General features: G+C 44.2%; 1 protein-coding gene across 2 annotated transcripts; it reads left to right on the forward strand.

Annotated features, from left to right (window-relative positions):
• Positions 1-9: 9 nt before the first annotated feature.
• On the forward strand, positions 10-20,427 carry AP3M1 (adaptor related protein complex 3 subunit mu 1). Of its 2 annotated transcripts, none has more exons than XM_055719800.1 (9): positions 10-249; positions 8,905-9,180; positions 9,893-10,064; positions 12,585-12,722; positions 15,451-15,536; positions 15,909-16,042; positions 16,718-16,925; positions 18,270-18,414; positions 19,377-20,427. In XM_055719800.1, exons 2-9 carry the CDS (start codon positions 8,908-8,910, stop codon positions 19,475-19,477), a joined length of 1,257 nt encoding a protein of 418 aa, XP_055575775.1. In that variant the 5' UTR covers positions 10-249; positions 8,905-8,907; the 3' UTR covers positions 19,478-20,427. The 2 variants fall into 2 exon arrangements, with proteins under 2 accessions (XP_055575775.1, XP_055575776.1); XM_055719801.1 differs by lacking the exon at positions 10-249 and adding an exon at positions 7,407-7,461.
• The last annotated feature ends 4,812 nt before the right edge of the window (positions 20,428-25,239 follow it).

Raw genomic sequence — 25,239 nt, forward strand, 5'->3', positions numbered from 1 at the left:
GAGGCCCAGGGCTGCCGGCGGGAGGCTGGCGGTGGCGGCGGGGCCGGCGGGCCTTGGCGGGGTGCAGGGGGGAGCGCCCGTTATTCGGCGCTCAGCGCAGGCAGCGCCCCGGCCGCCCGCGCCTCCGCCGGGGGGCGGCCCCGCGCGCTGCCGGGCCTCGCCGCCATCTTGGCCGCTGCCCCGGGAGCGGGACGGGCCGGGACGGGCCGAGCCGGGCCGGGGCGAGCGGGCCGCAGCGGGCCGGGGGAGGTATGTGGGGCGTGGGGCGGCTGAGGGAGGCCTCACCGGCGGGGAGTGGGTTTCCGTCGTCGGGGGAAGCGGCGGCAGGCGCGGTGGGGAGGGCCGCGGCAGCGGGTGGCGGACCACCTCCCGGGGGGAGCCGCCTGTGCCCGGCCCCGGCGGTTGGGGGCGGCTGGCGGCGGGCGGGGGTGACATTCCTGTCAGCAGGAGCGTGCCCCAGGAATCCCAGACTTCCCGTTTTACCGGCGTCCATTTCCGCTGTTCGGTGTCTATTTAAAATACCTATTATTTCCGTGTTCGAATAATAATAAAATATTTAAAGAAACCTGCGTTGCTGGGGGCATGTGGCGGGGCGCAGGCCCGGCAGCGCCTGTCAGGGCGGCGGGCAGAGCCCCCCCCCCCCGCCGGCCGCCTCACGGAGGGGCCCGGAGCCGGGGGACCCGCCACAGGCCGCTCTCAAGCGACGAGCAGCGGGGGAAAGGAGCGATCGTGCACGGGGAGCCCCTTTGGTTCAATTCAGTTCCGATTCGGGGGCTGCCGGTGGAGGTTGGGTGGGAAACGTGAGGCGAAGCCGCGGGGCTGCGGGGGGGGCTGGCACCCCGCTCACCTCAGCCCTTCCTCAGCAGCACCGCTGCAAACATGGTCGCTCTGGTCGTGCTGTACTTGCTGAATTAGCAAGGGGACCTGGGAGTGTGGATTTGCATAATATGCACTAGAAATTAATCCGTTATCCCCCCCAGCATGTGCACCGCACATCGCTGCTGCCCTTCGGTGCCTAACGGGGTTTGCTGAGTGGAGGTTGTCACTTCTTTTCTTTCGCTGCTAATCAGGTTTGAAGTAGCAATGCATTTGCCATCTTTTTGGTATGACAAACGATTTGTAGCTGTTAGATGCTGATCAAACTGGAGGAATAGCTTCGCCATTAAATGTAGCTGTTGTATAAAGAACCAGGCCAGAAAAATCATACTTGAAAATTCATGTTCATAGAAGGCAGGCTGCAGCATGGGAGAGGAAAAGCTATTTTGCAAGAAGAGCACAAGCAAATTAAATTGCTCTTGCAAGAGGTAAAATGATGGAAGCAGTATTTTACAAAGGAACTGACTACGCCAACCATGAGAATGATTCAGCTGGCAGTTCCTAGCAGGTTTGAGTTGTACACAGCTTCTCATTTAAAAAAAACAAACAAACAAAACAAAACAAAACAAAAAACAAACAAACCCCCCCCCCCCCAAAACCAACAAAAACCATTTGAGTGGTATTTCATTGGATTTAATCTGTGATGTTTTGGGTGCTATCTCAAAAACACAAGCAAATCTGGTTTTGGAGGAAAAAAAAGATAAACGGGACAAGCAGGTTCTTTTCCATCTGTGCACGTACCTGAAAATTCCTTGCAGATGGTGAATTAAAAATTAAGGCCACTGCACACACTGTGGTGCTTAATTTTGCTGTCCTTGTCCAGAAATGAGATTTCCTGTTGCGCAAAATAGCTATGCACCAGCTAAGTCCCAGTTACTCTTTCAGACAAAGCTCTCATTACAAGCAGTTCTGCGCTAGGAATCTTAAACAGAAACCTTGTCATGAGGATTCATGAAAGAGAAATTGAAGTCCTTGAGGTAGAGAGGTCTGAACAGCAGGTGACAAGTGGCAGCTGTACTTCATGGCTGTAATTACAGGAAGAAAACAAACTAAACCTTTTTAAAATGTTAAGTTCCTTCCACTTACTTCCCTTGTATTTTCTCCCAACTTACAGCTTTCCATATAACTTTCAAAACTTAGTTAATGCAGAGAAAGTCACTCTAATTATTTTAATGCTTATTCAACATAACGCACGAGAGGCTGCTTTTTTACAAACTTAGTAGAAGATTCTTTAAGACCTAGTATCCATGAGCCTGATTTTATTCATATGGGATTGAAGAGGTAAAGAGTGCTGCTGTGCTCTCTTCTCATGGAAGAGAAGGGAGGTAAAAGTGGTTAGGTGCTGCCTTCTTACTATCTGTGTTTGGACTAGGTGTAGCAGAGTGCACACACGAGTAAGAGCTGTCATTTACAGCAGGGTTCCAGTGATACTGTTGGCTCTGATCAAGCATTTCAGTAGTGCGTGGCTCTTTGGCACTCTGCTTGTCCTTTCTGGAGCCTCAAGTGCCTCTTAAAATAGAGCCTGCAAAGAAGAACGGTATAAAGCTGGTAGCACTGTCACTCCAGTCCGTCAGACTTGCTGGAGCAGTGAATAAGGAGAGCACGATAGAAAACATCTTCCCAAAGAACTATTGAGATGAGGCTTTTGTAGCCTATGATTGAATCCTGCTGCCTTGGCTGTGTAGAGTTCTCCATGGTTTGGCTGGAATACGAACCTAATTACCAGTCTGTTCATGAAAATCCCATTGACAGTAAATGCATGACAAGATACTCACCATACCTCTGTCCATTTGGCCATCTCACATCTATTCAGTACTGCTTTCAGAGAGTGGATTTCCTAAATGGCCCCTTTAGTCCTAAAGCAGCTGATTTAGTTGTAAATTGTGTTAGAAATGTTCCATCTTCATGTAAAAATTTAGTTTTAGCAATTAATTTTTGATTGTTTTGGTTGGTGTTTTTTTCCTAAGAAACTCTTGCTTTTTCAGCTTTTACAGTGAAGCTTTCTGTTCTTGCGGGTCCCGAAGGGAGCTGCAGTTATTCAGGATCTAACATTGTTCGATTATTCAGGCTCCAATATTGTTCCGTTGGCAAGAGATGGAACTATCTTGCCAGCAATTAGAGGATATATACTGGAACTACATTGAACAGAGGCGCCATGCAAATGTATTACAGGAAAGCTCATCAGTCAGTAGATGAAATGCTGCACAAATTCTTAAGCAGACTGTGAATGTTATTAGTAAAAGCATGGAGGAAGTTGGAAATTTTGTTACCAACACCAAATGCTGATGTAAGGCAACTGCAGAGTATTCTCAAAGGACTATTTCCTTTTAAAAACACAATCCCAGAAAGTTACTAACAGTGTTTTAAGTGAGAGTAAGGGTAGATAAATGTATACTGAGCATCTGGGAAGCGAAGTGCTTAGTCTTTAATAGGGATGATCTTGCTGATAAAATAGGCATCTCAGTAGTTGTACAGATAGAAGCACTTCATGGTGTTAAGTTACGGTTGATTTGATTAGGGGAGTTTTGTTTAACTAACAGAGAGGGACACCCGGCAGTTCTTAAGCAGAGTTGCAAAAATGTTTTCACTGTAATGTGCAGTTATGTATGCTGTGTGCATCTTATAAGCAAAAAGATTAGTGGTCTTGAGCAGCAGCAGTAAGATATGTTAACAGTGATAGGAGCCTTACAAAAACTTTGAAATTACAGCACATGCACATTTTAGTAAGATCGGAGACTTCCAGGTGTATTGGTTTTGCATCACAACTTCCAAGGTTGTGTCAGGTTGGTTCGGGCAGGTATACGGACATTCAAAGCTGCCGTGTTGGCCATCTTGAAATCGACGTTCAGGTGTTTGATAGGACTTCATGGGTTTGCTTTTTTAAGAGCTGGTGAATGGGGTTGGGGAGGTGGGGAGCAAAGGTGGTTTAGTTTTCCACATCTGTGGCATGTTTGTGTCACATCTTGAATTTATAGGAAAAAGCTAAACTACCAACCAGCTGGTTGTGACAAAAATACCAGTTTTAAAATAGAACTTCCTATTTTAGCTTATTTGTTTCTCCAGATTAAGTATTTGATTACTTCCCGTTCGCTTGTCACTAGTTTATTTCCGCAGATACCTAACAGAGGCTGAGAGAGTCCACCCCCACTAATCCTTCCACCCTTCAGAGCAGCTATGCCAAATGCAGGGAACATGGAAGCTATGGAATACTTTCCCAGTGATTGTCCCATTTTGAGCTGTTTTCAGTCATTATTACTAGCTCTAAAGGGCATTGCAGAGGTCAGTGATAAATTCCTCGCTTCCTGGTTTTCAGAACTTTGACTGTAACTCAGCTCAGTGTTATGGAAAAGCAGCTGGTAACGGTATTTCTGCATTAATTACATTTTAGAGTACTTAATCGTAGCTAAGGACAAGCATGTGCAATCAGTCTTTTTTCCCATGCTCTCAGCCTCTCCCTCTTGCCAGTGAGCTCCGCTTCTGTCTTTTGAGCCTGCTGTGACTTTAGGCCAGATGTTTCTGTGCCAAGAGACTGAAAAAATAGTAGCATCGCAAAATCCAGATGTAGTCAAAAGAAAAGATGCAGGCTTGGAAACAGCATATTGAAGATGCCTGAATTAAAATATTTAGGTTTTTTCTGTCAGGAGTTCAAATTCTGGTAGGATGAAAATGACTGCAAAGAATCATGTGGAGTTCCTTGTGTCAGCAAGGATGGGATCTGTGAGAAGCAGCTGCCAAACCTCTGCTGGTTTGCTTGTTGCTGCAGTGCCCATCAGATGCCTTTCAGGCAGGCAGTGGTATAGAAGGCTGTTGGCCTCCTAAAGATGAGCTTGGATGGCTTGCTCTGGACTAAAGATGCAGGTGATAATCCATGGACGTCTTCAGTCTGCTTCTTAGGTAGGCCTAAAAGCAGAGAGCTGGGAGGCTGTCCTTTTGAAATATTCCTAGAAGGACACCTTCAGTATTTTACATAGAGTGGGTTTACGCTGCCACCTCGCCGTGGTGCGTGTGAATGCTGCTGCACAGGTACTCTCACGATTCGTAAATTTTGGCAGTGTGATTTTGCTACTGTTTTTTTAAACTTACGAACTTTGATTCAAGACCTTTGCCCTCAAAGTGCTGCAGGTCTTAACATGCCTTGCTGTTTGGCCACAAGTATTAACTTGACCTATTGGTGTGAGGAATCTTACTGTTACTAGATTGATTTCTTATGTTCAGCATTTTTAAATCTTTTTTTCTTTGCAAATCTGATGTTCTGATGAGATAGAAGAAGGTAGGGTACTGAGAAATGGATTCAGGGATGTCTATGTGAAATTAAATCTCACACTCAGAAAGAGCAGGGAAATCTGCAGTATTGGGAGCACTGTCAGTATTTTTTTGCTAAATAATAGATTATATAAGATATTTTTGTAGTATTGCTAGTTGTAAGATATCCAACGTGAAACCCATCTTTAATTGGCTGGTGCCAGTTGATTGACAGTGTGCAGGATAAATCAAATTACTGTCTTGTGTATAACAGACCAATGTCCCCACTGCTACAGGAGCTGCTTTATTATGGTCAGTGCTGGGAAGCATACAAACTGAGCTGCCCATTGACTGATGGAGCAGGGCTCGCGCCCGTGCGTCTGCCTGCTTTGCACTTAAACTGCAAGGAGAGAGCTTCGATTTTCTAGAGTGCTTCAAATTAGCAGCACATCAGTGTTCTCTGCTAAAACTTGTGAGCGAGGAAAGGAGTATGTGAGGGGTTTTGAAGGGAACTCTTAATGCTAGAAGCAGAATAATTATCTATCATGGGAGATCCTGTATTCCCTGTCTTCCTACCCAGAAGACAGGGCAGGGAGCTAGGTGGGATTTTACTGTTCAGTTTCCACAGATCCTGTAAAGCTGTTACCTGCCAGGCATGGTCCCCTGGATCGGTTTGCTACAGCAGTTCACCAGGAGGCCACGCAAACCTTGGCAGCTTGGGGCAGATGGATGAAAAGGCGTGGTGGTCCAGCACTGCCGCGCTTTCTGGCTACCCATGCCTGCCTCGATCATGGTCCAATATCCTAAGCGGGACTTGCCACAGAAGAAGAGGCCGCCCTGCTAACAGAGCCATTTTGTGTGCCAGGAGCTTGCGGCAGGCGCAGTAGAACAAAGTGGCTGTATTCAGGCAGCAGTTACGTGGGCCTGCTGCAGGGCTGCGCTTGTTAAAAGTATATCGTGACAAATGCACTCATTTCTGATCAATGGAAGCTGTGTGAGCGTTAACAGCAGGATAGCTGCTCGGGCTTAAAAATGCTGTTGCACCTCTCTAATAACCCTTTGTCAAAGTATCGTCTGAAGCTGCCTGCAGTCTCCAGTGTATCTTCTCCCCAGCGGGTTGTAGATCCAGTCTGCTGGAAGTGGAGCCTTACTGGTGCTGCTTGTACTGTAACTCTCCTATGCAGCCTTGTGTGCATTTGCTAGGAATTGGGTCTTGCATTTGTTAACAGATATGCTATTGTAACCATATTAAAATGTACAGAGAACTATTCTAAGCTTTATAGCTGATCACCTTCATATGTTTGGGCTGCCTTGGTGTGGAACAATACTGACATTCAGTGGTTGATTATACTTGCCACCGTTGTGTGGCTATCCAGGAGATTTTTGGAGGGTTTTAATGTTCAGCAGTGGCTAAATTCAGAACATGGTAAGTTGAACTGGATTAAAGCAATTGTGTCAGATCTCCTTTATAAGAATGCTGTGCTTACAGTATTAAAGTTGTCCAATTTTTTAACAAACTAAATTAGAGATTAATTTGGTGTGGGAGAGAGACAGTGGAAATATCTGCAATAACACTTTGTAGCTTTATTTTATTTCCCACTTTTAAGCAAATTGGCAATTACAGTTTGCAAAAGAACTTCCTTTTATATGTAACCATAGTGGCTTAGTTGAATTTTTCTGTCCACATTTTGACTATTGATCTTTTTGTGTCTACCACCAAAGACAGCATGCTCTTAGCAGGAAGTATCCAAGATCTGGCAAGGCCTCAGTGAAGATGAGCACATTGCTGTCATGCATGTGAAGGAGCAGCTGGAGTTTAGAATTTGAAAAGCTGGATCTTGGCTCCGTTCCCGCATCTGCTGACTTAGGTGGAGGGAAGTAGCCGACTAACTAAAGCTTCTTTAGTTGTCTTTTTTCACCTTCTCTGGTGAGCTTTGGGAGACGTACCTTTGTTTTGTCAAGATCTGCAGGGCCAGACCACTTTTTCAGTGTTGGGAGGTCAGCCTAGTACTCTGGGCGGTCTGGCTTCAGACACAGCAACGAGAGCTCGCTCTGAATGGAGCTAAGTGCTTATTCCGGTATTCTGGAGTGAGGTTTAACCATACAGTGTTTGGACTTCTTAAAATCTCCGTGGGACTGGGCCATTTACATCTAGATGCTTCTGTGCCATCTTCACATTTTTGTGCCCGAGTTAACATCAGTGAAAGAGCAAATTCTCTCTGCTTTGTATGGCATGATCCTGACCGAATAGCCTAAGATTAATTAAAATTATGGTACGCTTTTGGTAGATGTATCTGGCTTCTCTTGGACCTGCAGAGTTGATGGTGGTCTTCCTGTTTCAAGGTATGGATGCCCAGTAACTGTTTGGTCTCATTCCAGCCACTGTTGAATTCCTCCAAAGGCTAATACGCTGCATTTCGGGATATCTCTGTTGCTCACATCAGCCCATTTCCACCACCTCCTCTGTGCCAGCTGTAGCACTCGGGCAATGTAATAACTTGGCATAAGGCAGCTGATCCGACCAAAAACTACTTTTTCTGGGCTGGACCAGTTTCCTAATATTGGTAATTGCAGAGCCACATAGTCTGCTGAGATCGGTACCTGGGAGGCAGAAGGGATGAACGGCCAGTGGCAGGGGCAGCTTCTCCAACTACAGAATGAATCTGTGCAGGGTGTAATTACCAGGTTACCTTTACCTAGAGCTGCCGGTGCTTGGGTTACAATTTGTTCTGTTTTCTAAGCCTGAGTTCAAACATGGACCTTATTTTTGTCAGAGGATGGTTATGTTGCAGGGCAATTAAAGCATTGTATCTGTCTCATGTAAAGGCTAAAGAGATAACCTGAAATCTGATAGCATTTGTCTCTTCTGTAGATGTGGAGAAAATAGTTTATTCATTTCATTTGAATCAACAACTTAGTTCACTTGCTATCTCATTGAAAGTTGAGAAATAGACTGAGAATCAGTTTTACAAAAAAGGCAGATAAGCATCTTGTCCTGTGCATGAAATGAAGGATCAGTGGCTGAAGCATGTTATTTGTAAATCTTTAAAGATAGAAGAAAAACCAACGACTTCCTCATCTGCAGTTCATACTCCCCTTTTTCATGAGTGAGTTAGTTTTTAAGTGTAAAACATTTTCTGTAAACATATTTCCTGTGTGTCAAGCGCTTTTGAGGCAATTTTATTCATTAAGTCAGATTTAAACTCCTAGTTCTATGTACTTTTAATGAATCCCAACCCTTTATCCAAGTGCAGCTTGGCATAGATCATAAGTAAAAGATCAATTAGCCAGCAAATAAAAACCACTTTTTTAGTTCAATAGCTGAAAGCCAACAAGCTAGAGTGTATCTTTAAGATAGTGCAATTCGTAGTTATATCTATAAACGTTATGCCGATTCCTCTGCCACATGAAACTTTACATATGTTACCCTTACATGTTGCCAAACATGTTTAAGTGAGTGCCAACTCACGGAAGTCAGCTTTTCTTTAAGAAATAATTACAAATACCAAATAGAGATGAAAGTGGAAATCAAGGGTGCTAGCTTCTTGCTTACATTGTGATACATGTTAGTGACTTAATCCACTGTGGAATAATTTTGTGGTGGAACATTCCTCTAAATAAAGAAAATGGAGTTTAAATAAAAGAGGAAAGCAGATCTTTTTCCTAAATTCGCAGCGCATGTTAATAAAGAATAACCATTGCGAGAAAGGCAATCTTGGAGAAGAAATAGTGTCAATCCTTATATCCTTTTGTTTATTTTAACTTATTTGAATGTGTTTCCAACAGAAAATGATCCACAGCCTGTTTCTTATAAACTGTTCTGGTGATATATTCTTGGAGAAGCACTGGAAGAGTGTTGTGAGCCAATCTGTGTGTGATTATTTCTTTGAAGCTCAGGAGAAAGCAATCGATGTTGAGAATGTGCCTCCTGTCATCTCAACACCACATCACTACCTCATCAGCATCTATCGGGATAAAATCTTCTTTGTGTCTGTCATACAGACAGAAGTGCCACCGCTCTTCGTAATTGAATTTCTGCACCGAGTAGCAGATACTTTCCAGGTGTGTTCACCATTAAATAATTTTAAAGTCAAAATAATTCCAAGGAAATTTTCGTCTTTTAAAGAAAGGTAATAAACCCTCCTGCCAGTGACTTTCCCCTTTGCAACTTTTAAGTCAAGCACTGGTTTATAGAATACAGAGGAAAAGATGGTGTATTTTGTGTATTCATTTGATTTATAGTTACCAGTGTACATGCACTAAAACCCAAATCCCACTTTGTAAATGCTGTCTGGTTTTCTGTAAGCTTTTGTACTGTTCATGTTATACAAATGAAAAGAAGGGGCATGCAGTCATGAAGCACTCTGTAGGGAGGAAAGAGCTGCGGAGCGTGCATTGGTTTTCAACCTATTTCACAGATACTGTACATAAAGGAACTTCTGTGAAGGCTGAGCATTGCCAAAAGATAGTCTCCTTATTTACAAGTCTTCTAATTGAAGGTGTGCTGATGTTCACAAGTGGGAGAACCTTTGGGACATATATATTAGTAAACCAGATTACATTAATTTCACTGTTCATGCTCTCTTTATTTCTAATTAGATGATAAATGTAACCTTAACATATGATACCATACAACTATAGAAGTAGCTGGTCAGTTTAGGCACTAAAATTCCTTGATGTATTGGAGGGTTTCCGTAAGCAAAAAACCTGAACTTTTGCAACGCATTTTAACAGGAATAAAAATCCTCTCCTTTGTAATCTCTGATTTGTTTAGGACTACTTCGGCGAATGTTCTGAGACTGCAATTAAGGACAACGTAGTTATTGTGTATGAACTTCTAGAAGAAATGTTAGACAATGGCTTTCCACTGGCAACAGAATCTAACATATTGAAGGAGCTGATTAAGCCTCCCACAATTTTGCGCTCCGTTGTCAACTCCATCACAGGTATGAGAAGAAATAATTTTCAGTGCTGACTGGCTGCTTAAAAACAAAGCCCCAACATGCCTCATAGCTAAAAAAATAGTATGGTATTGGTGTGAATCTGTAAGGTGAGGCCACTGTCCTGCCACTTCTCACAAGTAAGCGTTGAGTAAAAGCAACTTCTTCCTTATTTGCAGCTTATGTCTGGCCCCTTTGATATCCCCGATGGCACCGTCTGGTCCAGCCACAGCTGCTGAAGTCCCTCAGGAATAGCAGTTCCCAGTAAAGGCAGCACATACTGGAGACAGGTGTTCCAGGGTCGGTACAGAGCTAGCCCCAAGCTCTGAATAACTGAGGGGCATTGGAGAAGGTTATGTGTTTTGTAAGAAATCATTATAGAAAGGTATATAGCAGATATCTAATAAATCTTTGCTGTCTGGGAACAGATAGCACGAAGGGAAGCAAATTACATGTCTTCAACCTCTTCCCCACCCCCACCACCATCAGCATCCATCACTTTTGGAGCCAGTTTCAGGCTGTTGCAGATGGGTATGTCTTGCAGTGACAGGGCCACATGTCTGTCAGCTGAGCTGGTGGAATCTGCTTGGTTGGCAAGCAGGTGCGAGGGAGGTATGCCGTGAGGTGTCACACGGGGCCAGAGATACGCGGGGTCTTTGCCTGTCCGTTGTGGTAGAGAAGGGTTGTAGGTGGGCTGCAGGGCCACACAGGCGTGGTCCTCTAAGGAGCTGTCTTTGAGTTAGCACATGAGGTTTAATCTTTGAGTATAAACCTCATCAGTTTTAATTTCTGGTTTTTTTTGGTTTTCGGTTGGTTTTTTTTGTTTAAATGTGGTTTTGGATGGTATGTAGTAGTTATACTTCTGAAAAATATCTGTGATGTTAATGGACTAGGTGCACCACTGTAAGGGGAATTAAGGCTCCTGAAGCCAAGGGCTGCACCATCAAATTCTCTTGTTTTATCTAAAGCCTTATTAGAATTACCCAGGAGCTTAAAGCACCTGCCTAGGCAGCCTGAGTCTTGTCACTATCAGCAGCTCAGCACTGAGCAGGTGGGAAATGGCAGCCTGAGAGCTCTCCCACCTACCTGGCCTGCAGTCCAGCCTGCGTACACCACTGCACCCTGTGAGGCTGCCAAGGGACACGAGGCACGGACACGGCAGCTGCTCCCCTTCAGCAATGCAGATGGAGTGAGAAAGTGGTTGCAACTCCTCCCCCATCTGTTATAGCACCAGGGTGGACTTTAGAGAGGAGTTTTTCTGTATGAGTTATTTTGCTAGCTCAAAAGAATGAAAACTTGTGTTTCCTGCTTGCTAGGAGAGGGCCTACCCCACGAGTTGTGTAGGAACGATAACCACTGGCCATCAGCCTCTCAGTGAAGCTGTTTCACGTGGCAGACATGCCACCACATTTGTGCTAAAGGGCACAAGCAAACGTGAGCTGCAGCCCTGTCCTGAAACCTGCTTCTAGCAGAGGGAGTTGTTTCCACTATAGTGAGATTCGGAGATCAGTCACCTAAGCCACAGAAGATTATTTTTTTTTTTTTTCCTTTTTAAAGAATCATCAGTTTACTTTAGAACAAGGTAGCTCAGGAAGCCCTTTTTTCACATTAAGTGGTATTAAGAACCAGGTGCTAAGGGTGACAGCAGTCATCACTGTTAAAGAGCCCAGAAGTTGAGCCCCAGGTCAGGATCAGGATCAGGCAGTAACAGGATCACCCACAGCTCAGTGATTGCCAGGAAAGTCCATCATGATGAGACAGGTCCAGGCAGAAAGTCAAGTCTGCAGGCCAGAGTCTGGATCGATGAGACACAAGGTCAGGTGTACATGTGGCTGTTGTGTTGCTGGGAGGTAGCAATGGGTACCCGGGGTGAGAGCCTCCGCCTAATAGCTCCCAAACAGAGGGCAGGGAGACACCTTCCGAAGGCATCTTCCAGGTCTTACTCCCTAACATTTCCTAGCAGTAAATCAGCCCTGAAGGCGGACAGCTAAAACTCTTAGGACAGGGGTCCTCAAACTACGGCCCGTGGGCCAGACACGGCCCCCCAGGGTCCTCAATCCGGCCCCTGGTATTTACAGACATCCCCCCCGCCCCCCGCCGGGGGTTTGGGGGGGAAACCAAGCAGCCGCAGATGACTGCCTGCCACTTAATCAGCGCGCCGGCCCCCTGTGTAAAAAGTGTGAGGACCCCTGTTTAGGAGAAGGGGAAAGCATGCTTGAGGCCCTCACAAGGAGCTGTGATGTCTTGAATGGTAGTGATGAAATCTTTTACAGGATCTAGCCCCATATCTCCTCCTACTCAAACCTCCTGGTCACCTGAGCCTTGTATTTTTGTATTATAGTCTAAAATGCCTAAATCTGACACATGCTCCAGGTGCATTCAGGTCACCTAATGAATGAAGTTTTAGTGGTCCAGGTTCTAGTTTGAAATTCGGGAGGGCACATCTTGCTTTGATTCTTAATTTTGGCAGTTGAAACATTCCTTTTGTAACTACTTACTGATTTTGAGTTCCTTTTCATTTTTAAGGCAGCAGTAATGTGGGTGACACCCTTCCCACTGGACAGCTGTCCAACATTCCTTGGCGCAGAGCAGGGGTAAAATACACAAACAACGAAGCCTATTTTGATGTCATTGAAGAAATTGATGCGATTATAGACAAATCAGGTAAGATGCCTTGCAAACATTTTTTTTTGTTGAATGTGTTTTACATTTAGCTGCTGATATTTAGAGCCAGTACAGTCCAACTGCTTTTTTGCATGTGTTGTATATACATGAATCTATATCTTAAATATAAATACACCATTTAAAATGACATGCCCAAATATATTTCTTCAGTTCATCTTAAAATAGCAATATGCTTTAGGTTGCTTCAAGAACATCCACAAGAAATACTCTGTACTTGGATGTTTTCTGTTTGTGTATTATCTCTTAAGAGATATACATGGAAAAAGTAGTTGAAGTTTTAAATAAGATCACAAAATTATCTTCCATTGTTGCTGCCAACAATTTACTGTAGTCCTCATAGGCCCTCCAGTGGGCAAGACAAAAGTTTTCATCAGTTTTCTTCTGACCTACAAGCCAGATGTTAAGCCTATATTAGCCATCTACGCTCCCTCAGTAGTCATCAAGGAGAGATGAACATTTCTGAGGCAGCAGTTCAGCTGTCCCATCTTAGATTTACAGGTAGACATGGCACTTAGGGACATGGTTTTGTTGTGGACCTGGCAGCGTTAGGTTTACAGTTGGACTCAACGTCCATGGTCTTTTCCAGCCTAAATGATTCTATGATAGCAAGACAAAATTGGTGCAAAATAGCTGCATAGTACTGTTTCCCTTACATAGAAACTGGACCCAGATGCTATGAAGCATAATATTAATAATCCTTTCTTTTATACCATGTAAATGAAACATGGTATCTTCAAATAGAAAAATCTTTAATCTGAGATTTAACTCTGAGGAGGAATCTGATAACTTTTGTGTAAATGTTGCCAGTGCCCAGAAGTAGAAAAAAAAGATCCAAGAAGAAAACTGCTACAGCATGGACAGGAGCCTGCTGTTTTACTTAGTACTGGGGCCATCCGCTAGAATAGCTGAAGGCTGAGTGAGAGCATTTTGTGGTGGTACAGGGCAGTAAGCAAATCTCTGATTTCTTCATTCATTGCTGGTGTTGTAGCAGTCATCAGTGTTGCTTTGGTTCCGTACACCAATTCGACAAATGCTTTGGCCACCGTTGAACTGGACAGTCATAAATAGCTATTGTGCATCTCTTACCTGTAGAAGAATGGCTGCAGAAGCATGGCCTTAGAATCTCTGAAGATCTGCACAATGCAGGCCTGGTATCAGAATAGGCCTGTAATCAGAATTGTACTGAAGTTGCTGTGCTGAAGTTAACAAGAAAGGTAGCCTTGAGCTATTCTTGAATCCTGAGACCAAGTAATTATGCTGTGCCAACAGGCCGTGGCTGTAACAAGCTACAGCTGCTGGGAAAGCAGGTGCAGGGCCAACAAAGATAGGGACCGGTATGGGAAGATAGGGAGTAACAAACTACAAGGCTGAAGCACAGCAACACAATTAGCTACATGGATAGAATGCTTATTTTAGTTGTGATAATTAGGGGTGTGAGAACCGCGCGCATTTAGAGACTACTAACCAGTTATATTTCTGCTTTACGAATATGCATGTGTATCGGTTCTATATAAGTAGTGTTAGAAACTAATAAAGTTGAGCAAGATGCATAACTCATATTGAGCGTCTTCTTGACTCCAGCAAACCCTTCTTCCAACACTTACCCTCTCCATCTTGAAACTAAAAGAAGGTGGCAGCCACAGTCGGAACCCCCTGATGGCTGTGTTACTCTCCTAGCTCAACGGGATTCCCAGGAGTGGTACGAGTGCGTAGTCTGAGGAGTTATAGTCCAGACCATGTTTGTATTTCAAGCCTAATCAGTGCCCACTGAGCGTTTAAATTTCTTATTAAGGATCCACTGCAGTAGTAATAGCTACTCTTTTCTGCTCTGATCCCTTGGGGACTAGCAATGCAAGAATCTTTCTTCCTGACCTTGTCTAGGACTAAGAAGTAGGTAAAGTAGCTCCTCTAGAATAGGGGGGTTATTTTGTTTCTTACAGGTATGGTTAACTGCTTTCGTCTGAAATGGGTTCCCTTCTTTTCAGGCAAAGTATTAACCACAGTTTCTCCTTCCCCTTGGCTAGATCAGCAACAGTTTTTACATATCTTTTAAAGTAACCTTTGCTTGTAGGGCTAGTTAGTCCAGAGTCCTGCTCATGCCTTTCTGGCCTTATAAGGCATTTAAGAAAATGAGCCTTTCCTGGGTAAGACGCTTGGTATTCTTGCTTTGGGGCTTGTTTGAGTTTTTTTCCTATAGATTTATTTAACATCGAGATGAATACATAATCCCACTGTGAAGCCAGCAATGCTTGTGAAAGCCAAGGTTATCCGGAGCCTTACACCACACACAGACTTAATGTTTTGCTGTTGGCTGTTTTGATGTACTTCAACTTCCCTGCACCACTATACAGCTTGCTAGTTTTCTGGAGACAGGGGACAAGGGTGAAAGAAAGGAAGATGCAGAGCTTGCATATTCTGAAAATCTTATTTGCTTAGTGCTCTGGCAACCAGTTCAAGCACATCCAGTACAGGTCCTGTCTGACAGCTGGCATAGGCACAATTAGCTGATTTGGGACAAGCTGTTTGCTCTGGCTCGTGTTTCAGCAAGCTGCCCAGGCCACAGGTAACTGGAATGACCTTTGCTATCTGTGCTTGGTGTGTTCTTGAGTGTTGTGCAAATGTCATCTGTGTTCTCTAGGTGCACTTCACAACATTTGTTAGGCCCTTGATAATAACGTTACGTGTCTGTCTTTTTTTCCCCCTGCAGGTTCCACAGTCTTTGCAGAAATCCAAGGTGTTATCGATTCATGTATTAAGCTCTCAGGAATGCCAGATCTTTCTCTTTCTTTCATGGTAAATTTAGCAAATATTTGGGAATTTCAAGTGCTCTGGATTCTTCTTAATGATCAGAGTTAAATGATTTCAAAAGTGCAATCACTGCTTCATGTGTCACACATATAAAAATAACAAGTTTTGTAGTGTACTGTAGAAGTTGCTGCACTACTCAGTAGTGGGAATGGCTTTTGTCTGTACAGAAAAATACACTCACAGGAGCTGCTGTACCAGGTCAGACCAGAAATCCATCTAGCTGAGTAACATGTCTCAGATAATGGCCAGGAATGATACTCGGGAGTCTAAGAAACAGGAATTGTGTAGAGTTCAGTAGCTAGTTCAAACCGCTGATACTCAATGAGGTTTCACTTACTGCTTTGCCACTACTTACAGAACCCACGGCTGCTGGACGACGTCAGCTTCCATCCATGTATTCGGTTCAAACGCTGGGAGTCTGAGAGAGTCCTTTCATTTATTCCTCCCGATGGGAATTTCAGGCTGATTTCCTACCGTGTCAGTTCACAGAAGTACGTTTCCGTTCAGACACGCCAGTTCTTCGGCTGTGCCACCTACCGCTTCCACCTGAGCAACTACAGGTTTCTCCTTGTTATGGGAGACTTTGCCGTCATTGCCAAAACGCATCTCCTCAGGTTTTGTCTCAGCTGTTGCTCTGTCCCCACTACAACAAGAAAATGGTTTTTCAGTGAGCTGCTGATACTCGGCAATCGTTCTTCAATGGGATGAACCACACATGACAGTAATATAGGGCTGTTCATCCCTGGCAGTCATTGTTGCTGCTAGATGCTTTGTGGCTAATTCTCTGTATACATAGAGGACTCGCATCTTCATAAAAAGAATAAAGCAAAAAAGTCTAAACTGAATATTTGCAAACTAAGCCCGATTTGACTGATGGATGTTCTGAGAATTGGCTTAGTGAGATTACTTTAAAAAATAAACAGATGGAGGGAAAGAGATTAGGACAAGTGATTTGGAAGAGAATCTTTTTTTCCCTGTGATTCTCTACTAATAAAATCACTTCAACAATGATGTTGAAGAGCTGAGTATCAGTTTTCACTTTCAACACAAACTGGTTCTAACTTGAATACCTGCCAGAAACACAAGAACTGTTTATGAGAAAGAGATTTATTTTCCGGAGCAGAGAAGTAGCCAGGATGTATTCAGCTACTGTCTTCTCTTTTCAGCTTGGTGGCAATTCCTGTATATGTGAAGCACATGATCAGTTTTAAGGAAAATAGTTCTTCGGGAAGATTTGATGTTACCATTGGACCAAAACAGAATATGGGGAAAACAGTGGAAGGAGTTGTCATGACAGTTCACATGCCAAAGGCCGTACTCAATATGAACCTCACTTCTACACAAGGCAGCTATACATTTGACCCCGTTACTAAAGTAAGTCTTAAGTTTTCATTTATTTAAATATCTAAGATTACATCAGAACAAGTCATACCTATTGCAGAGCACTGGAGCACTGGAGCAGTGTTCCACATTTAGCAGAAAACTTTCCCTTCAGCCTATGTTTATGAGTTATCTCATATATCCCCTCATATATCATGAGTTATATCCCCTCCTTTCCCCTGCTCTTTCACTTCCCCTAATATTTCCCTTTAGTGGATGCAGCAGTATTTTGCTGCTGGTTTCAGCTGTGGTGTATTTTGCAATCTATGTTCTTTAAAATGCACTTATCTGGAGAAAATGCAGTAGACCTGAAAACAGGTAGCCAGAGAAAACAGGGAGCAGGAGATGAGAACAAAAACCTCTTCTGAAAGACCTGTCTGGAGACACACAGGAAGGAGAACAGGGGATCTGAAAAACCGTGTCTTAGGACTCCTGCTTTCTGGCCTCTGAGTTGGGGTTTGAGACCTCAGCCTTCTAAAGCTCCTGAAACTTTTTAGTACCCAGGAGCTACTTCGCTGAAACGGAGTCGAGCCAAACTGTTCTTCTGGCTCTGACACCCTGTTCTGAGCTTTCTGCTGCCCTTGGAATATCTCAGTCAGCAATTGATGTGAATCGTAAGTGAAAGCTCTCCAAGTAACGTTTTGTTTCAAAAAGAACAGACCTTGATCTTGTATAAACAAAAACAACAAAAACACTTGAAGTCTCCTTTCCTCTTTCCAGAAATAAATTATACTGTGTTTTTATCAAGAGTTGGGATAACTAGGTGGATTGTAACTGCAAAAGTAGAAAGAACTGAAATTTTTCTGCATTTATCAACAATTTTCAGTTTACGATAAGAACAAAAAGAAACCTCTTGTGTGGATGAGTAAAGGGCCAACTTGGTTCCATGCGTCTTTAAAGTGTAAGAATCAATGAGAGCAAGTGACCCTTAGGAGAGTTAACTCCAGCTTAAACATCTCCTGTTGCCAAGTGCCTTGCTCCTGCCCTCCTCATTCTCGTGTGTTAAGTTCCTACGCCTCTTGTGCTGGGTACTCTCCTTGCCTCACAGATCTAGCTGACCCAATCTGACAGCAGGAACAACCACTGCTAACGAAGGGAACAAGGTGTATTAAGCGCACAGACCAACTCAGCAACGCTGAGAGGGCAAAAGCTATGCAGGGGACGCAAAGCCACTGTACCTGCCACAGCCCTAACCACCCCTCTCCCTGCCAGTGGGGTCATTCTCAGGGCTACCAGGCCACACTGTGCCCAGCCTGCAAACAAAAAGCTTGATGGGAACTTGAGCTCAGAGGTTGTTTCCTAGAAAGCTGCTGCTACTCTTCTTTCTTTCCCGACAAGGTCTTAACGTGGGACGTGGGCAAAATTACCCCTCAGAAGCTACCAAACCTGAAGGGCATGGTGAACCTGCAGTCCGGAGCCCCCAAGCCAGAGGAGAATCCAAGTTTAAACATCCAGTTTAAGATACAACAGCTTGCAATTTCAGGTGAGTGGGCGTTATGTGAAATCGGTACTGACGGAATGAGTAGCAGCAGGAAATGAAGTAGGAAGCTGTTAAGTCTTTAAACTGGAGATGCTGGTTTAAAGTCAGCTGGGTCCAGAACAGTAAAGTCCGATTTACCCAGACCTAACAGTTACCCTTGCTGGGAGACTCCCTTACTGGGCATTGTGAATTCCCACTTGTTTTGCTCAAGAAAGACTGTGAGAAGTGTACAGAAGAATGTTTTTTTCTTTGTTGACTTCTGCATTAAACATGCAAATTTATCCTGTTAGTGAAGAGTGATGGATGATGATTTAGTGTGCTGCTCTTGACTCGCGTTAGCCTTCTACCACTAAATCCCTTTCTAGTGGTCAGAAAACTCCATTAATTTTAAAGAATTCCCTTCTTACTCTTTCCTTCTGGTGCTGGTAAGGTTTTCATCTTCAAAACAATCTGCAAGTAAAATCCGAATGAAGGCTGTAGGGTAACAGCAAAAGTAAATTTAGAGCAAACAAGGCCTGTCTGCAAACACTTAAATCACATGAGTTGTCCATGTGTAAAATGCTTGTGCAAGCAAGCTCGGCGGGGTTCAGACCCTAACAGCGAAGGCTCACGTTCAGAAAGCAGGAGGATGACTGAAGGCCCTAGATGAGAATTGCTGGTAGTATGCGTAGTACCTTTCCAGGCAGGTACCAGGCTGTGGTCCTTTTGCTTCCTAGACTGCTGAGTAAATGACAGTTAGTCCTTGTGTAAGAACAGAATCCTGCAGTTTCCTCTTAAACTTGCAACCCACTAGTTTAAATCTAGTGAAACACAGTGGATCCAGTGGCTGGATGCCTGTGAGAAGGCACGGGACAGCCTGAAACCGTAGGTATGAATAGCTGCTGGCATTCCTGGGTTAGTAGAGCGATTGTGGGTTTTGTTTTTTTTTTTGCTTTTAATTTGGTACTTGTTTCTGTCTTTTTCAGGACTGAAAGTGAATCGCCTAGACATGTACGGAGAAAAATACAAGCCTTTTAAAGGTGTCAAGTATATTACAAAAGCAGGAAAATTTCAGGTCAGGACATGAGAAGATGCTCAACTTCCAAGAGGAAATTCCCCTTAAAAAAAACTTGACAGCTTAGTGACTTATGTTGCTATTCATTAGGTGCCAATTAATTAATAGACACTGATTAGTTTGGGATCAAAGCATTTGTGCACAGCAGCTCTTCAAATGAAAGCATAGCTTAGTTTTTCTTAATATGGCTTTAAAATAAGGTACTTTTTTTCTAATACACCTTCACTCTTTTTTTACTGAATCGTTGTGCTGGTGAATAGTTTGATATAGGTGAGCCACAACACGTCACAAACACTACACTGCCAGTCAGATACCAAAGCCCAGAGGCCGAGCACAATACGAAGGCCAGACAGGCCACTGGAAAAGTCTTGCAGTGGCACGTTTTGCTGCTGCAGCCACCTGCAAAGAAAGCTCAGCCATTCCCACAGCCAGCTGCAAGCTGGCATTCCACAAAGCATTGTGTAACCCCATCAGAAATTGAGAGCAGCAGTGAGAGGGGCAGGGGTCCCCCACAGGGGCTGAGGACACAGCAAGTGTCATTCCTGAGAAAGCGCTTCTGATGAAGAAAAAAAAAATTCCTTGTTGTTTACAAGAAATCGCCTTTCTTAAGAAGCATTTGCCTTAATCAGCTTTCATTTGTGCCATCTGCAGATGAGCTGATAGAAATAACATTCTGCATTACATCTGGGAGGTGATTGTTGCTTCGGTAATCCACTTTCTTTCCATTCAATCTCGTCATTGCCATCATTTTTTAAGAATACAGTTGCAGAGAGTAAGATCTATTTTTTATGTGAAGCCTTTGCTTTGATTTAGGTGTTCCACTGGTTGGAGGTGGATGCCACCAGATTTGTGCCATGTGTACATTGGTGCGTAGCTTTTTAGACAGCACAGTAGAAGTGTCAAGTGTATTTAATGGTTGTGTGCTTTAATGTTATGAAATAAAGGGAACTCTGCTGCAAACACATCTTCTCTCGTGAAATCTTCGCGCTGTTACAAACTATTTGTGATGCTCTTGGGCAGGAGACATCTGATATGCAATTAAACGATGACTATTCCCTACATCTTTACTGAACTTGCTTACTGCACAGCTGTTTGAAGCTTAGCAAGGGCACTCAGGAGCATGGCAGGTAAGCTCCCGTTCGTTTTTTTGATTTTTAAGTGGAGAATGGTTAATTGTTTAGATTCAGACATTCCGAAGGCACAATAGTGACGATGCAGAGCTGACTGAACTTCTCCTCATACACCAGTGTAAACCCGTAACCTCTGTAAAGCGGTACATGCTCCGCAGTACCTGTCAGGCTTCAAGCCGTACATTGGCCAGCCCACAGCAGGCTGAGGAACCCCAGTTCGGAATTCCTGAAGGACAGGTTCTGGAGAGCCTTTGTTTCCCCTAACCTGTTCAGCTTACAGGCTGATGAACAGGTGCTGCCTTTGCTTCAGATGGAAGAACAGGAACTGAAGTCATTCAGTAGTCAAAATTTCAAATACCGGGACAGATCCAGCCTGGAAAAAGGAGAGGGAGCCCATCTGAACCCTGACAAAGCCAGTAAGAAAAAAAAGGAGCATATATCCTGTCTTGGTAGCTTTGGTGACATCACTAGGGTAAACCTGGCCACAGCCAGCTATTCTGTATGTCTGCAATCACAGTAGATCAGTGTGGATAAAATAGCACATCTAAAAACCGGCGCATATAACACAGCCACGCGCTTGTACAGACACGACACCGGGTATTGAAAGCTGCCAGCCTTCTAGTCTACCTTTTTCAGCTGGAGAAACATTCGTCAAGTCATTACTCATCCTATGGTTCCACTCCATGTTTCAGCAAAATTAACAGTGATGTGACTACAAGTCTTGTCTTCAGGTGTGACGGGTAACACCCCAAGCTGAAGCACAAGCAGCTGGAGCTGCTCCCTGCATGGGCAGCCTGGAAGTGCTGCAGGATCTTCCTTTAGAGCCAACGGAGAACAGAACGCAGTACCAGAACCGGCACCGACACCTCCCTTCAGTGCACTGCAGAGCGAGCCTTGTCACCCTCCGGGCATGCGCGCGCAAAGCTGCCGTCTCTGAGAAAGCTTTGGCCCCTGCTTCACAGACCGCCACCAAACACTACTGGCACCAAGAATTCCACTCACCTGGTAGGAAACCACCCTGGCCATGACGATGGGTTTTGTCCAGGAAACGGTGTTTGTTGGGAGGCTTGTAAGGGCTGCGGATGGGGCTGCTTTCTCCCGCAGCATCCCCGCAGGCTCTGGGCTGTCTCCTCAGAGGATGCAGCTCAATCCCCTGCAGTGCTGCTGGAGGGACACGGAGCCTTGCTGGCTGCCCCTGCCTTTGGGATAGGTGGAGGGAGACATCTCTGCACTTCCCCAAAGGACTCGAGGGAACACAACACGCCTGAGAATGAATTTGTCTTTATTTTCCAAAGAATGCCACTCGTACGTGTATACTTGGCATATATTCCCTCCGCACTTCGGAAAGACCTCTGAGGTCATTGCAATGTCGTTTTTGCTGCTGGGGGTTCAATGTGGGCAAATACGAGCCTCATATTATCTTTGTTGAATGTGAAGTATTTGCTTATTTGCAAATACTCGGTTTAAAGAAAGGAAAATAAATGCAAAATTCTGTCTAACAATTCTTACCGTGATTCAGCTAAAAATCTGCCCTAGAAGACTGGTGAAATATGCTTTTTGGGGTCTAGGGCTCAACCAGTGATACAATATTTCCCAGGCTCCAGTGTCTTTTGTTTGTGGTGACGCAGCTCAAGGCGGACTGAAAAACACTATGTCTGCGTGGCTGTGTTTGGACAAAATGGCCTTTATCATTTATGCAAATTACTTATATATCTTAGACAGTACGTGTGTCAGACCCTGATAGGTTTTCTGTGTTCTTCTTGCTTGCTGTTTGCTGTTGCTGTAGGTGGCCGTATGCTGCGGTTCTAAGTTCTTCACCTCCAGTTGACATACCTGACAATTTGTGCCTGTCTTAAAGGTGCACGACTAAGTCTTTGAAGTCAACTGACTTGTCTGCAGACCTGCTGCAGACCCCGACAATTTCCCCTTTTTCTTTTTGAACAGCTAGTATCAGGTTTGCCGTGTGCTGCAGGGCCCTTGCAAACATGATGGTAACCCAGGCAATAGCAAACAAACAATATTGCCAGTTGAGTGAATTGATGCCAAAAAGGCTGACATTTTCGCAGATTTTGATAACATATTGCTGCAATGGGGCACCTAAATTCCGTGCAGCACATACCATCAGAATCCTCACAGCCATGTCCTTGAGCCAACAACAAAAAGCCAATAGTTGTTCTGTTTTGTATGCAATAGTGGCAAATTTGACTCACATTCTTAACTGCCTAACAAACAAGGTGATTTAACTCTTTAATGCTTTCCCTGCTGTTGCTCCGGATAAGAGAAGAACCTCTGCAATATGTTCCCATCAGCTCCATAAATCAACTACATCATTACATGCTTCATCCAAAGTTATATTGCCTTTAAGTGCATTATGCTCATCAACATGTTCAAATGTTGATTTATGTGTGTCATGGTCCCATCATAGCCTCCTGCTACGCTAGCATCTACATAAAAACAACTATCAACATTCAAAGTGCCAACAATATCAACTTCTTGTGGATTAACATTATACAGAGGTAATCAATTATCCCAGATATCAAGGCTTTCAGTAAGATTCTTCATTCCCCACATTCTTTGTCAAAATTGTACATTCACTTTTTTGCAACAATGTCTGCAAGTCAGTTTCAAGGAAGGGCACACCAAACAAGGACTGGTTCAGTAAGGAGACCACGCGTTAGTTGTTGGGTTGATTGGTGGCAGCAGTGCTCCCACGATCCGGCACACTAAGCTCAGGCCACACACAGCCAGCAGGTATCCATCGCGGACCTTCATCTGTAGAAACACGAGCATAACCTCTCCCCCAAGTTAACAATTCATGCGGTCCCGACCAATGCCTGGTACAAGGGTCTTTCATGCGTACTAAGACGCCTTCGTGCTTTTGCTGCTTGTCACCAATTGACACAAAGTGCCGCACAATGGTCGGCAGGTATTTTCAGAAAGGTCAAAACATAACATGCTTTCTCTTAATCATGCCTCCGAGGTCCTTCCCTTCATTCCCCCTTTTTTTTTTTCAAGCTGGCGCTTAAGAGTACCATTCATGCATTCAAGGATGGCTTGGCCTGTAGGGGAATACCAAATTTGTGGGAGATCCCCCACTGGGAAAGAAACTGACGGGCCTAGAACTACAGGCAGGTCCACAGACCGTTTTGATTTCAAGAGGGACACCGAGCACAGAAAAAGCACGTTGCCAGTGCCAAATGACGTCACGACTGGTCTCACCTGTGCGGGCAGTAGCAGTCATTGCAGTAGAATATGTATCTGTTGTAACATAGATATATTTTTGTCTGCTAAACTTGTAATGAGTTACATCTGTTCACCAAAGTTGTGAAGCTTGAAGGCCTCTAGGATTAACTCCATAACTGGGCACAGAAGTAACATTTTGACAGTCTGGAAGGCTGCAATAATACTGCGTGCAGCAGCCTGAGAGAGACCCTTTGGGCCAAATGGATGATACAAGGATCACCAGTTCTGATGATAGAATTGGTGGGCTAACACGGCTTGCTGGTGGACATCAGGAACAGGCACTGACAGAGCCACAGAAACTAGAGCATCAACTCTAGCATTGCCTTCAGTTATAAAACCGGGTAGGGAAGTATGGCTGTTAACATGCATAACGTAATACGGAGAATGGCATTTCCGAATCTCTTCCCAAACTGAAGTCAAAATTGCAAAAAGCTTGGGATTGTCGACTTGGCCAAGGACAGCCCTGTCTAACCTGGGAAGGGGGGCTGCCATATATGCCGAATCAGTAACAAGATTAAGAGGGCCTGGAAAGTATTGAAATGCCAAGGCCGCAGCCCATAACTCTACGACTTGCGGGGATCCTTCTTGATACACAGTTTGGGAATGCCATTGCCCATTTTTTTTTCCAAGCAACTGCAGCTTTTCCCGTTTTTCCCGACCCGTCTGTAAATACTGTGTCACCTGTGACTGGTCGTCTCTGACTTAGTTGCTGTGGCTGTAAAGTTAGATTTACAGTCATTTTCAAAAGTGGATGAGGTGGATGATGGTACTGAACTTGCCCTTGAAAACTGGCAAGAGCCACTTGAAGGACAGTAGAGTTTAATAGCGCCCATTCAGCACAGAATTGTTGTACAGGGATAATCACAGTTGGTGGATCAACTCCAGTCAACTCTAAACACCTTTTTCGGATTTTTATGATCAAATCGGCAACAAGTTCATACCATTCAATAGCAGTTTTCTTAGGCTGCAAGGGCAAAAACAACCGTTCACACACATGCAGTGGATCTTCCCAAGCCTGGTTCCACTGGGCCAACATAGCATAAGGGGAAGACCGGTCCATTAAAATAAAACCACTTAAAGGAAGCGTGGTATCTACACGGCACACATGTCGTGAAGAGATCAACTGTTCGATTTCTTTCACAAGTGTGAAGGCCGCAGGTGTTAAATACCTTGGGGCTAAAAGATCTGTGTCTCCTTTTAAAAGCTGCAAAAGAGGTTGCATTTGTTCATTAGTAAGGCCTAAATAAGGCCGTAGCCAAATCAGCGTTCCTGCAAGTTTATGGACATCATTCAAAGTCTTTATGTCCAGTTTCAATTTGATAGGTTGTGGAGACACAGTTCTCTTCAGCACATTCATGCCCAGCTATTTCCAAGGCTCTTGTCTCTGAACATTTTCAGGAG

This window comes from Falco cherrug, chromosome 9 (genome assembly GCF_023634085.1).
Source record: "Falco cherrug isolate bFalChe1 chromosome 9, bFalChe1.pri, whole genome shotgun sequence".
Lineage (NCBI taxonomy): Eukaryota > Metazoa > Chordata > Aves > Falconiformes > Falconidae > Falco > Falco cherrug.